This window comes from Mobula hypostoma, chromosome 1 (assembly GCF_963921235.1).
Source record: "Mobula hypostoma chromosome 1, sMobHyp1.1, whole genome shotgun sequence".
In the NCBI taxonomy this organism is placed as follows: Eukaryota; Metazoa; Chordata; class Chondrichthyes; order Myliobatiformes; family Myliobatidae; genus Mobula; species Mobula hypostoma.
In genome coordinates, this window is record NC_086097.1 from 47,090,757 (window position 1) to 47,105,378 (window position 14,622).

The following is a 14,622-nucleotide window of genomic DNA, read 5'->3' on the forward strand; positions in this document are numbered from 1 at the left end:
TAACCAGGGATTTTGATCAGTTTAAATGAGAATTTTTTGTGAATCACATGCTCATTTTTTTCACAGTAGGTCCCCCCAAAACAGGGAAAATTGTAAACCATGAAAAACTAAAAATTCAAAAGCTGAAATGTCAGCAGTTCTAAAGTATTTATCCTCCTTTGCTCAGTACTTAGTTGAACCACTTCTTGCAACTATTACAACTAGTAGTCTTTTTGAATAGGTCTCTTTTAGCTTTGCACAACATGATGGAGCAAGATTTGCTCATTCCTCCTTGCAAAATTTCTCAAGCTGAGCCAAGTTAGTTGGGCAGCGGGGGTGGACAGCAGTCTTGAGGTCTTACCATAGAACCATAGAAACTACCACAGAAACAGGCCCTTTGACCCTTCTTGGCTGTGCCGAACCACTCTCTGCCTAGTCCCACTGACCTGCACACGGACCATATCCCTCCACACACTTCCCAGCCATGTATCTGTCCGATTTATTCTTAAATGTTAAAAAAGAACCCGCATTTACCACCTCGTCTGGCAGCTCATTCCATACTCCTACCACTCTCTTACCGGAGATGTTCAGTCGGATTAAGGTCAGGACTTCGACTGGGCCTTTCAAGGACCAGGGTAAATTTCCTTCATTTAAAGCCACTCCATGGTTGCTCTGGCTGCATACTTCGGGTCATTGACCTGCTGAAAGATGAACTTCGTCTCAGTTTAAGCTTTTTGGCAGAGACCAGCAGATTTTTATCCAGGATCTCTCTGTATTTAGCAGCATTCATCTTCCCATCAGTACTGACCAGATTTCCAGTCCCTGCTGTTGAAAAAGCATCCCTATAGCATGATGCTACCTCCACCATACTTTACAATAGGGATGGTGTTACTTGGCTGATGCACAGCATTAGATTTATACCATATGTACTGCTTAGTGTTGACGCCAAAAAGTTCTGACCACAAGACCTTTGTTCCATATTTTTACAGTATCTTCTAAGTGACAATTTGCAAAGTCTTGATGGGCAAGGATATGCTCTTTTTTTTAGCCAGGGCTGCTTCCTTGCCTTTTTTCCATAAAGACCCTTTTTGTGCAAGGCCTGAGAGATTGTGAAGCCAAAGACCATCTCCAATTGCAGCCACTGACTTCTACACCTCACTTAGTGACTGTTAACATCACAGCTGCCTCTCCAAGTTTCTTCTCCCTCATCTCCATTCCGGGCTTTAAACAGTCCTTCCATGTAAGGAAACACTTCACCTGTGAATCATCATTTGGGGTTATCTACTGTATCTGATGCTCCCTATGTGGCCGCTCTGCATTGCTCAGACCAGATGTAGATTGGGGGAGCACTTTGTTAAGCACCCCCCACTTCATCTGCAATAGCGGAATTTCCCAGTGTCAAACCATTTTAGTTCCTATTCCCATTCCCATTCCGACATGTTGGTTCGTGGCCTTCTCTTCTGCCTCAATGAGGCTACTCTCAGGGTGGAGGAACAACACCTCATATTCCATCTAGGTAGCCTTCAACCTGACTTCTCCTTCCAGTAAAATTCTGCTTTACCTCCCCCTCCTCCTTCTTCTATTCTCCACTCTTGCCTTTTACCTCCTCTTTTCACCAGTTTATCACCTCCCCCCAGTGCTATCCCCTCATCCTTTTTTTCCCATGGTTCACTTTTCCTTCCTATCATATGCCTTCTCCAGCTCTTTGCCTTTTCTACCTATCACATTTCAATCTCTTTCTTCATTCCCCCCCCCCCTTCTCCCACCCACCTGGCTTCAGCTATCACCTAGCTTGTCCTCCTCCCCCCACCCCCACCCCCCATCTTTTTATTCTGGCATCTTCCCTCTTCCTTTCCAGTTCTGATGAAGGGTCTTGGCCTGAAACGTCGACTGTTTATTCATATCCGTAGATGCTGCCTAAACTGCTGAGTTCCACCAGCATTTTGCGTGTGTTGCTAACATTTTATCATTTTAATCTGTACATCAGTATTTTGAAATTCTATTAAAAATAGTTTATATATACATTTATCTATAAGTGAGAAAAGTTGTATTTTGTTGCTTTAGTGCAATATGATTTGGATGTGATAAGCCCAAGACATCTGCTACTTTTGATTGAGTAGCTTAGGTAAAATTGCTATAGAAAAGTACAGTGTTTTGATATGCATTATTTTGTTTTTACTAGGCTGAAAATCTACTATTGGATGCTGATATGAATATAAAGATTGCAGATTTTGGCTTCAGCAATGAATTTATAATTGGCAATAAACTGGACACTTTCTGTGGAAGTCCTCCATATGCTGCTCCAGAACTCTTCCAAGGGAAGAAATACGATGGACCTGAAGTAGATGTTTGGAGTTTAGGTGTTATACTTTACACATTAGTCAGTGGTTCATTGCCATTTGATGGACAGAACTTGAAGGTAACTTGCTTATTTAATGTTTAAAAGCAGTGTTTTTATGAAATAAGTCACTTCATAATGGGGTTGTCAGTTTTCAGTTTGACAGATTTTCATTAAATTTCTCAAATTACATGATTGTCCTGACAAAAGTTTCTACTTCGTTATCTGTTTATCCATTTTTAAAAAATTCTAATGCTCTATTTACTATATTTACTGCGGGGCGGGGGGGGGGAGGAATGGATGCACTCACTTTTGACATCAAATAAAGCAGTCAAGAAGCTCATTACAAAAATAACAGATCCAGTGATGTTATGTTTTAATAATATGGAAGTTTAAAAAGTTCTTTATTAAAATTGGGTTATGAGGTCAAGTTTTCCACCTAACTCAACTGATTTCAACATGTGTGCTTTTAATGTTCACATTGTCAAGTGTAACTGTGTTTTATGTGATTCAGATGTAGCACTATCATTTGAATTAAAAACAGAAAATGCCAAGGATACTCAGCAGTCCAGGCAGAAGTCTATAGAGATGGGAACAGTGTTAATTTTCAGATTAATAACTGTTGTTAGGATTATTTATTTCAGATTTCTTTTCCTGATTGTTCATGGTTTATTGGTTTTCAATTACTGTTGTTTGAGTCTTTACTTCAGTTCACACTGCATTCCAGAGACTTAACTCATAACCTTGGCAATTCATAGAGGATAGAGGAAGTGCTACATTATTGGAGATGCCATTTTTGAGTAAATAAGTGAGAGGGAAAATCTCATTAGAATAAGTTTTGGATAAATTTCCCTGTTATCTTCATCCGTGTTAAAAGTCTGTCCTAAATTTTACCTCATTCCTAAGTGTTGAGTCACTTTGGCAAACACATTTCCGACGTTACAGCATTGACTGCACTTCATTTAAGTATGAAGAAAAGGGGAAAGCCAGCATCGTCAGTTGTTTTCCTCTTTTGAATGATGTACAAGATTTTCTTCCTGCAAAATAAGTTCATATTCTTCAGCTGGTGCCACAATTACTCCTTTTGGTCAATTGCAGACATTGGTAAATCCAATATATTTCTACTTTAACATATTTCTTTGTACCTGAGGTTTGTTTTTTTTTCCCAAGTTAGAATATTGCTTTCCTGAAAGCATTGAAAGCAGGGTGAATTACACAGGTGATACAAATTGTTGTAGTCAATAAATCGTAAATGTAAAAAGGAAAAGACTGATAAAGACAAATGTAGGTCCCCTGCAAACAGAAACAGGTGAATTGATTATGGGGAGCAAGGACATGGCAGACCAATTGAATAATTACTTTGGTTCTGTCTTCACTAAGGAGGACATAAATAATCTTCCAGAAATAGTAAGGGACAGAGGGTCCAGTGAGATGGAGGAACTGAGCGAAATACATGTTAGTAGGGAAGTGGTGTTAGGTAAATTGAAGGGATTGAAGGCAGATAAATCCCCAGGGCCAGATGGTCTGCATCCCAGAGTGCTTAAGGAAGTGGCCCAAGAAATAGTGGATGCATTAGTGATAATTTTTCAAAACTCATTAGATTCTGGACTAGTTCCTGAGGATTGGAGGGTGGCTAATGTAACCCCACTTTTTAAAAAAGGAGGGAGAGAGAAACCGGGGAATTATAGACCGGTTAGCCTAACGTCGGTGGTGGGGAAACTGCTGGAGTCAGTTATCAAGGATGTGATAACAGCACATTTGGAAAGCGGTGAAATGATCGGACAAAGTCAGCATGGATTTGTGAAAGGAAAATCATGTCTGACGAATCTCATAGAATTTTTTGAGGATGTAACTAGTAGAGTGGATAGGGGAGAACCAGTGGATGTGGTATATTTGGATTTTCAAAAGGCTTTTGACAAGGTCCCACATAGGAGATTAGTGTGCAAACTTAAAGCACACGGTATTGGGGGTAAGGTATTGGTGTGGGTGGAGAATTGGTTAGCAGACAGGAAGCAAAGAGTGGGAATAAACGGGACCTTTTCAGAATGGCAGGCGGTGACTAGTGAGGTACCGCAAGGCTCAGTGCTGGGACCCCAGTTGTTTACAATATATATTAATGACTTGGATGAGGGAATTAAATGCAGCATCTCCAAGTTTGCGGATGACACGAAGCTGGGTGGCAGTGTTAGCAGTGAGGAGGATGCTAAGAGGATGCAGGGTGACTTGGATAGGTTGGGTGAGTGGGCAAACTCATGGCAGATGCAATTTAATGTGGATAAATGTGAAGTTATCCACTTTGGTGGCAAAAATAGGAAAACAGATTATTATCTGAATGGTGGCCGATTAGGAAAAGGGGAGGTGCAACGAGACCTGGGTGTCATTATACACCAGTCATTGAAAGTGGGCATGCAGGTACAGCAGGCGGTGAAAAAGGCGAACGGTATGCTGGCATTTATAGCGAGAGGATTCGAGTACAGGAGCAGGGAGGTACTACTGCAGTTGTACAAGGCCTTGGTGAGACCACACCTGGAGTATTGTGTGCAGTTTTGGTCCCCTAATCTGAGGAAAGACATCTTTGCCATAGAGGGAGTACAAAGAAGGTTCACCAGATTGATTCCTGGGATGGCAGGTCTTTCATATGAAGAAAGACTGGATGAACTGGGCTTGTACTCGTTGGAATTTAGAAGATTGAGGGGGGATCTGATTGAAACGTATAAGATCCTAAAGGGATTGGACAGGCTAGATGCGGGAAGATTGTTCCCGATGTTGGGGAGGTCTAGAACGAGGGGTCACAGTTTGAGGATAGAGGGGAAGCCTTTTAGGACCGAGGTTAGGAAAAACTTCTTCACACAGAGAGTGGTGAATCTGTGGAATTCTCTGCCACAGCAAACTGTTGAGGCCAGTTCATTAGCTATGTTTAAAAGGAAGTTAGATATGGCCCTTGTGGCTACAGGGGTCAGGGGGTATGGAGGGAAGGCTGGGTTCTGAGTTGGATGATCAGCCATGATCATAATAAATGGCGGTGCAGGCTCGAAGGGCCGAATGGCCTACTCCTGCACCTATTTTCTATGTTTCTATGTTTCTATGTAAAAGCAGGAATAGGGGAAGTAGTCAGTATCTGAAGAGGAAAGTAGAGTTAACATTTTAAGTATTAATTATTTTTCTCTCCACAAGTACTGTCTTTAGTTGTCTTCCACTTGAAATGTTAGCTCTGTTTCTCTTGTAATTGAAAAGTAAAATATCTGCTGGTAATCAGAACTAAAAACAAAAAGTGCTGGAAGCACTGTAGGTCAGACAGCATTTGGGAAAAGAAAGCCTTTTTTGGTCTGAGATCCTTTGCCAGAACTGGGGAAAAAGAGAAGTTTTTTTTTGACAGAGAAAGTAGAGGAGGGATGGACAAAGGAAATAACTGGAAGAGTGAAATTAACTCTATTCATGGAGCATTTGAAATCAGATGCTGCTTTATCTGTACCATGTAATGCCAAACAACAAAGCTATGAAACAGAACCATCAGGCTGAGGAAAAAGTGAACAGGTCAAATTGACAGAAGGCAAAAATGGACCTTTCATATTTGGAAAGAAAGGAATAACAGTTTGGCAAATGTTTACGTTGAATCTGGAAGATGACATGTTGTTCCTCATGTTCTGTAGTTTGTAACATTGTAGGAGTCCACAGAGATATGGGTCAGGGTGATACTAGAGTGGGGAATTAAAGTGGCAGGCAGACCGAAGTTCATGGTCACTCCTATGTAGTGAATGCAGGTGCTCTAAAGCACTCAACCAATTTGCTTTTGCTTTTCCAAGTATCCAGCAGACCACATTGTGAGCATCAGTTGCAATACATGAGATTGGAAAAAATCCATATGAATTTTTGTTTCACTGTTTGGATTGAGTGGTGTGAAGGGAAGGTAAAGGTGCAGTTCAGATTCCTGTTTTCTGCAGTTTTCTTCATTTTCAAAGGAAATAGTACACATTACCACTGTCTAAACACTACCTAATTAAAAATCTAATTGGTCCTTTTTAATGCTACAGTGGAAATAATTGCAGGCTTACTAAGGAAGAAATCTTACTGATTTCTAGAAATCTGATTATTTATTTGGCGATACAGAGTGGAGTAGGTCCTTCTGACCCTTTGACCCCAGCAACCACGATGAACCCTAACCTAATCACAGGACACTTTACAATGGCCAGTTAGTCTACCCAGTACGTCTTTAGACTGTGAGAGAAAACGGAAGCACCCAGGGAAAACCTACACATTCCAGGGGGAAGCTGTACAGATAATCTTTGCAGACAGCGCCAGAACTGAACTCTGAACCTCACCACAATATGTAATAGCATTGTGTTAACCGCTATGTTACTGTGGCAGCCACTGTATCAGAATCAGTATTATACTGACACTGATGTCAAATTAATGTGATACAAAAAAGTTCTGCTGTTTGAAAGATAATCTAGAATGTTTCACTTGGATTTATTAAAGGAACACAGTTGAAGATAGATACTTTAATGATTCCAAAGGAAATTACAGTGTCACAGTAGCATTACAAGTGCACAGATATCCACATATACAAATGTAAGAAGAGAAGTAAGAAAGAATTTTAAAAAGTTACTCAAAACAGTCTAATGGGGAGGGGGGTATCACTTCACCAGCTATAGGTTGACTCATTATAGAGCCTAATGGCCAAGGATAAGAATGACCTCATATAGTATTCTTTGGAGCAGCGCAGTCGTCTTGCTCTATTACCAGAAGTGCTTCTCTGTTTAGCCAAGGTGGCATGCAGAAGGTGAGAAACATTTTGCAGAGTTTGCCAGGATTTCCCATAGGGTCCTTTATTCTACCACAGCCTGCAGTTTGACTCCTGTAACAGAGCCAGCCTTTTTTTTTATCAGTTTATTAAGCCTGTTGGCATCACCTGTGTTAATGCCATTGTCCCAGCACACCACCACATAGAAGATTGTATTGGCGACAACAGACTGGTAGAACCTGTGACGGAGAGGCCTGCATACTTCAAGATCACAAACTTACAGTGATCATTACATAGAAGTTCTGGTTAAAGCTTTTTTTAAATTTTATAATAAACTACAGTGTTCACTGACACTTTTTATACTTTTAAAATTTGTAAAGGAGCTAAGGGAAAGAGTGCTCAGAGGAAAATATCGGATCCCATTTTACATGTCCACGGACTGCGAAAACCTCCTTAAACGTTTTCTGGTGCTCAATCCTTCGAAAAGAGGTACATTAGAGGTAAGAAACCCAGATTATGATACTTTTGTTTTTCTGGAATTATCTTGATTTCAATATTGTCACCTGGGAGTAATTAATGCTGAGTAAATATCGGTTTTTGATGACATGTTTTCTCCAGTTCTATATTCACCCACGTTAACAAACTTAGAATTAGCATGAGGAACAGTGATGCAAGCAGAATCTTAAATCTTAAACATTGAAGACAAGATGAAAGAAATTTGTCTAGTACTGAAGAAAAGAGCAGGAAGAGAATTGGATCTTAGTATCAGTAAAACCAAATTTGCTTCTCAGTTAATAATCACTTTCATAATTGTGAAGTTACAGGAAGCTATTGCCATTAAATAGGTTCTTGTATTGAGGATAAAGTTTTCTAGTTGGTCATGTATTTTTGGAGATAAAAAGTGCTGATGTACAGTATTTTGGACTGTAATTCAAATCTTTAGGAATGGATAGCTGAACTGTTAAGGATTCAGTTATCAATACATCATGTGATAAATGAAAATTTAGCATGTTTTAACCTGTATCCTTTACCAATATATATTATACTTTAGGCAACATTTGATAAATTATTTCCAGATGGATCCCTTGTGCGTGCATCCAAATATGGAACTAAATTTGTCCATTAGTTCATGCAAGGGATTTTGAATTGCGTCTTAAAAACTTAACTCATTGAAGAGTATATGCAGTAATAGGTAGCTGGGTCACAGAGGCCTTGTGACTAAACCTTTATGCCCTATCTAGATATTTACCACGTCAGCACCAATAGGGAGTCACAAAATAGCTTTGTCATTAAGATCCATTCCTTTAGGCTTGTGTTTTTTCAAAGGCCCTTTCAATATATCAGGATTTTCATAATTCATGACTTATGTACTTGTACTGCAAGTGTACTCATGTCAACATAGGTAAGAATGGATTAGGTATAACAATCAGGTACCTCCCTTTCCTGCAATGTTTTTTTTTCCTGGAATTTATCCTTGCATCTTCTCCATTCATCCATTCCTCCCTTTACACTTTCCCAACTTACTGTTTCTTAAGCTGCACATCGACAACTTAATCATAAAATGCACAATTATTTGTACAGATACAGGCTTATTCTGTTATTTTTATCTCTTCACCGTCAATAAATTGGTATTATGACTATTATATATACACGGTAGATATGGTACTTCTGGTGGTGCCATTAAGGTGACTTGTGCAAGCAGTTCTGTTGGAAATCATCAAATATTCTTGTTTCAGACTGCTGCACCTGAAATCCACAGCTACAGCCATAGACAATACAGTAAGCAACATCGATTTAAGGCTTTTAAAAAAATCTATTGTGACTCAAAGTCCTACAGAGTAAAATCTAACATCATGAATGGCAGTGATACTTCATTCACACGTGAGGTCAACACTTTTTACACATGCTTTAAAAGAAAGAATAAAACTACAGCCTAGGCCTGCTGAAGGGTCTTGACCCGAAACATCGACTGTAACTTTTTTCCATAGATGTTGCCTGGTCTGCTGAGTTCCTCCAGCATTTTGTGTGTGTTGCTTGGAGGATTTCCAGCTTCTGTAGGTTTTCTCTTGTTTACAAAACTACAGCGATGAGGATCCCTGCAACAATTTTCTCTCTATTTTGTAATGACCAGTGTGCAAAAAATCTTGTGCTATGCAATTTTTTGCCCAGTGACAACAACATGTGCCTACTGAATATTTAAGTGGAAGTAAACCAGCTATCTAAGGATAATAAACTACCAAGTCTAGTTTGCTTTTCATTGTTTAAAAGAAATAAAATAATGCACATTAGTAAGTCTTATATCTTATGTACTATACAACAGTATGTACAATAATATCAATCTTTTCACATATTAAAAGTTGTTTGAAATGGTCAAACAACTTCTCACTTGCAAATTCTGCAGCAACTTTTGCCTCAACAATACACGCAGGTAACATCAGTTTCTGTATTGTACATATTTTTCATAGTTCATGAGTTATAGGTGTAGCAGTTTCTCCTATTTCATTAAGCCATTCTGCTTTAAATAAACTAGCTGTTCTTTTGCTTTTCAAGCCCTTTGCTTCTTTGGAATTCGACAAAGTGAATCAATAACTTCTTCAATAAGTACAATATAAAGAAGCCAGTTCTAAAATCTGCAGACAAATCATCACAAACTCCACATTGTCCACACCATCCGCATCCTAAGCTGGATAAGGAAATGTGATTGTGTATGATCATGAAATACACTTAACATGCCAGTAGGATACAGGGTAACAATTTTTTGTATGCAGTTTAAATTCCTTTGTGCACTAGTAGCAAAAGATGTGTGCGTGTGCACACCTTAGAGGGAACACTGCCCTGCGGTACCCGGTGACCCTGTGATCTCTGTCTCAGTGGCCATGTCAGAACGTCTTTCAAGAGGGTGTCTTGAGAGGGCTCTGAAAACCTGTGCCAACCAACTGATGGGTGAGTGTGGGTGACATTTCAATCTCTGCTACAGTTGGAAGTTCCCACCTGCTTCAAAAGGACAATAATCATATCAGTGCCCAAGAAGGGCAGGGTGAGATGCATTCATGACTATCATCCAGTGGCATTCATATCTAGAGTAATGAAGTGCTTTGAGAGGTCGGTTATTACTAGAGTCAATTCCTGCCTAAGAAAGGACCTAGACCCATTGTAATTCACCTGTCACCACAATAGGTCTAGAGTGGATGTGTTCTTATTGGCTCTTCATGCAACTTTGGATCACCTCAGCTCAGCATTTAACACAATCATTCTTGTAGTTGTGAGCAAAAGCTGGGCCTTTGTACTTCCCTCTACAGCTGGATCCTCGACTTCTTCACTGGAAGAACAGTCTCTGCGGATCAGATATAACATCTCCACCTCTCTGCTAATTAACACTGGCACACCTCAAGGATGTGTTTGCTTAGCCCACTGTTCTACTCTCTCTAAACCAATGACTGTGTGGCTAGGCACAGCTCAAATGCCATCTATAAATTTGCTGACACAACTATTTCAGAATTTCAGATGGGGATGAGAAGGCCTACAAGAGTGAGATAGATCAGCTGATTGAATATTGTCATAGCAACAACGTCAGTAAGACCAAAGAATTGTTGTGAACTTCAGCAAGGATTAGATAAGGGAACACACATCAGTCCTCATCGAGGGAATCAGAAGTAGAAAGTGTGAGCAATTTTTAGTTCCGGGGTGTGAACACCTGAGGATCTATCCTAGGCCCAACATATTGATGCAGTTTTAAAAAAAAAGGCACAAAAGCAGTTATGTTTCATCAGGTGTTTGAGGAAATCTGGTATATCACCAAAGACACATACATTCTAACTGGCTGCATCACCGTTTGATATGGGAGGTGGGGGGGCACTGCATGCAGATTGCGAGCTATGATATTGTGGCCATCACTGAATCGTGACTGAAGGATGGTTGTAGTTGGGAGCTGAATGTCCAAGGTTACTCGTTATATTGGAGGGATGGGAAGGTAGGCAGAGGGAGTGGTGTGGCTCTACTGGTAAAGAATGGCATCAAATCGGTAGAAAGATGTTGAAGGACTTTGATGGCAGTTATGTGCAGGCCTTCCAACAGTGGCTGGGAGGTGGACCACAGGTTACAACAGGAAATAGAAAAGACAAGTCAAAAGGGCAATGTTGTGGTAGTCATGGGTGATTTTAACATGCAGGTCGTTTGGAAAAATCAGGCTGGTAATGGATCTCAAAAGTGAGTTTGTTGAATGTCTAAGAGATGGCTTTTTAGAGCAGTTTGTCGTTGAGCCTACTAGGGGATCAGCAATACTGGATTGAACTGGAGGCGATTAGGGAACTTAAGGTAAAAGGACCGTTAGGAACCAGTGATCACAAAGTCTGATGTTGCGTTATTTCAGTGGAGTAAGGGAAATTAAAGTGGTATGAGAGAGGAGTTGGCCAAAGTAAATTGGAAGGAGCTGCTGGCAGGAATGTCAAAGGAGCAGCAATGGTGTGCATTTCTGGGAAAAATGAGGAAGGTGCAGGACATATATATTCCAAAAGTGAAGAAATACTCAAATGATAAAATAGTATAACCATGGCTGACAAGGGAAGTCAAAGCTATTGTAAAAGCAAAAGAAAGGGCATGCAACAAAGCAAAAATTAGTGGGAAGATAGAGGATTGGGAAGTTTTTAAAAACCTACAGAGAGCAACTAAAAAAATCATTAGAAGGGAAAAGATGACATATGAAAGCAAGCTAGTAAATAATGTCAAAGTGGATAGTAAAAGTTTTTTCAAGTATGTTAAAAATAAAAACAAATGAGTGGATATAGGACCACTAGAAAATGAGGCAGGAGAAATAATAATGGGGGACAAGGAGATGGCTGCTGCACTAAATGAATATTTTGCATCAGTCTTGTGGAAGACACTAGCAGTATTCCTGATGTTGTGTGTGAAGGAAGAGAAGTGGGTGTAGTTCTGTTATGAGAGAGAAAGTGCTCAAAAAGCTGAAAGACCCTAAAGGTTACTTAAGTCACCTGGACCAGAGGAACTATACCCTAGGGTTCTGAATGTGGTGGCATTAGAAATGATCTTTCAAAAATCATTGGATTCTGGCATGGTGCCAGAGGACTGGAAATTGCAAATTTTACTCCATTCTTTAAGAAAAGAGGAAGGCAGCAGAAAGTTAGCCTGACCTCAGTGGTTGGGAAGATGTTAGAGTCAATTGTTAAGGGTGAGGTGATGGCGTACTTGGTGACAGAGCAAGATAGTACAATGTTAGCATTGTTTCCTTCAGGGAAAATCTTGCCTGATGAAACTGTTGGAATTCTTTGAGGAGATTACAGGTATAAAGGGGATGCAGTGGATGTTTGTATATTTGGACTTTCAGAAGGACTTTGACAAGGTGCCACACATGAGGCTGCCTACCAAATTAAGAGATGGTATTACAGGAAAGTTACTAACATGATTAGAGCATTGGCTGATTGGTAGGAAGCAGTGAGTGGGAATAAAATGATCCTTTTCTGGTTGGCTGCCAGTGACTGATGGTGATCCGCAGGGGTTTGTGTTGGGACCACTCCCAACTTCTATGCTGTATGTAAATGATTTAGATGATGGAATAGATGGCTTTGTTGCCATGTTTGCAGATGATATGAAGATTGTTGGATGGGCAGGTAGTGTTGAGGAAACAGGTAGGATGCAGAAGGAGAATGGGCAAGAAAGTAGCAAATGAAATACAATGTTGGAAAATGCATGGTCATGCACTTTGGCAGTAGAAATAGATGTGTGGTCTATTTTCTAAATGGGGAGAAAATCCAAAAATCTGTGATGCAAAGGGACTTGGGAGTCCTTGTGCAGAACACCCTGAAGGTTAATTTGCTGGTTGATTCGGAGGTGAGAAAGGCAAATGCCATGTTAGCATTCATTTTAAGAGGTCTAGAATACAAGAGCAAAGATGTGATGCTGAGGCTTTATAAGGTACTGGTGAAACTTCACCTTGAGTATTGTGAACAGTTTTGGGCCCTTCATCTTAGAAGAGATGTGCTGGCGTTGGAGAGGGTCCAGAGGAGGTTCATAAGGATGATTCTGGGAATGAAAGGGTTATCATACGAGGAACGTTTGATGGCTCTGGGTCTGTACTCGCTGGAATTCAGAAGGATGAGCGGGAATCTCATTGAAGAATGTTGAAAGGTCTAGACAGAGTAGATGTGGAATGGATGTTTCCCATGGTGGGATTGTCTAGGACAAGAGGGCACATCCTCGGGATAGAGGGGCACCCTTTCAGAACAGAGATGCAGAGAAATTTCTTTAGCCAAAGGTTTGGTGAACTTGTGGAATTTGTTGCCACATGCAACTGTGGAGGGTGTATTTAAGGCAGAGAAGTCATTGGGTGTATTTAAGACAGAGATTGATAAGTTCTTGTTTGGGCATGGCGTCAAAGGTTATGGGGAGAAGGCCGAGAACTGGGGTTGAGGAGGAGAAAAAAGATCAGCCATGATAGAAGTTTGGAGCTGACTCGATGGGCCAAATGGCCTAATTCTGCTCCTACGTCTTATGGATAAAAATAAGTTGTAAACTCTGTCAGCTCCATCATGGACACTAGCCTCCCCAGTGTTTAGGACACCCTCAAGCAGCGATGCCTGAAAAAGGTGGCATCCATCATTAAGGACCCCATTTGCTAGGACATGCCCTCTTCTCATTGCTACCTTCAGGGAGGCATAGGAGCTTACAGGCACACACTCAACTATTCAGGGATAGTTTCTTCTCCTTGCCGTCCGATTTCTGAATGTCATTAAACCCACGAACACTACTTCACTATTTTTTTTTTTTGCTTTTTGCACTACTCTCCTGCCTTCTCCTGGTATCTCTTTATGCCCTGACTAATCAAGAATATATCAATCTATGCTTTAAATATACCTAATGACTTGGCCTCCACAGCTGCCTGTGGCAAAGAATTCCACAGATTCACCTCTCTCTGGCTGAAGAAATTCCTCCTCACCTCCATTCTGAATGTATGTCCCTCTATTGTGAAAATCTGTCCTGTGGTCTTAAACTCTCCACCATAGGAAACATCCTCTGCACATCCGCTCTATTGAGACCTTACAACATTCGATAGGTTTCAATGGGATCCCCCTTCATTCTTCTGAATTGCAGCGGGTACAGGCCCAGCACCATCAAATGCTCCTTATATGACAAGCCTTGTATGGATAAAGTAGTGGCCGATTGGCAGGAGGGAAAGAGAGGGAATAAAGGGAGCCTTTTCTGGTTGGTTGCCGGTGACTAGTGGTGTTCCACAGGGTTTTGTGTTGGGACTAATTCTTTTTGTTGTATGTCTTTGATTTGGATGACGGAATTGATGGCTTTGTTACAAAATTTGCAGACGGTATGAAGCTAGGTGGAGGGGCAGGTTGATTTGAAGAAGTAGAGAAGCTACAGAAGGACTTATACAGATTAGGAGAATGGCCAAAGAAATGGCAGATGGAATACAGTGTCAGGAATTATATGGTCATGCAGTTTGGTAGAAGAAATAAAAGGTTTCACTATTTCTAAATGGAGAGAGAGTACAAAAAATTCGAGGTGCAAAGGGAATTGGGAGTCCTTGTGTAGAATTCCC

At 40.5% G+C, this 14,622-nt stretch overlaps 1 protein-coding gene across 7 annotated transcripts in view; it reads left to right on the top strand.

Moving 5' to 3' along the window:
- The window catches only part of mark3a (MAP/microtubule affinity-regulating kinase 3a), a 175,370-nt gene that overhangs the window by 96,805 nt on the left and 63,943 nt on the right, over positions 1 to 14,622 (top strand). For all 7 annotated transcript variants that reach the window (XM_063047784.1, XM_063047779.1, XM_063047737.1 and 4 more), the window contains 2 exons: positions 2,162 to 2,398; positions 7,439 to 7,558. In XM_063047784.1, coding sequence (XP_062903854.1) covers positions 2,162 to 2,398; positions 7,439 to 7,558 — 357 coding nt within the window. The remainder of the gene's footprint in view (positions 1 to 2,161; positions 2,399 to 7,438; positions 7,559 to 14,622) is intronic.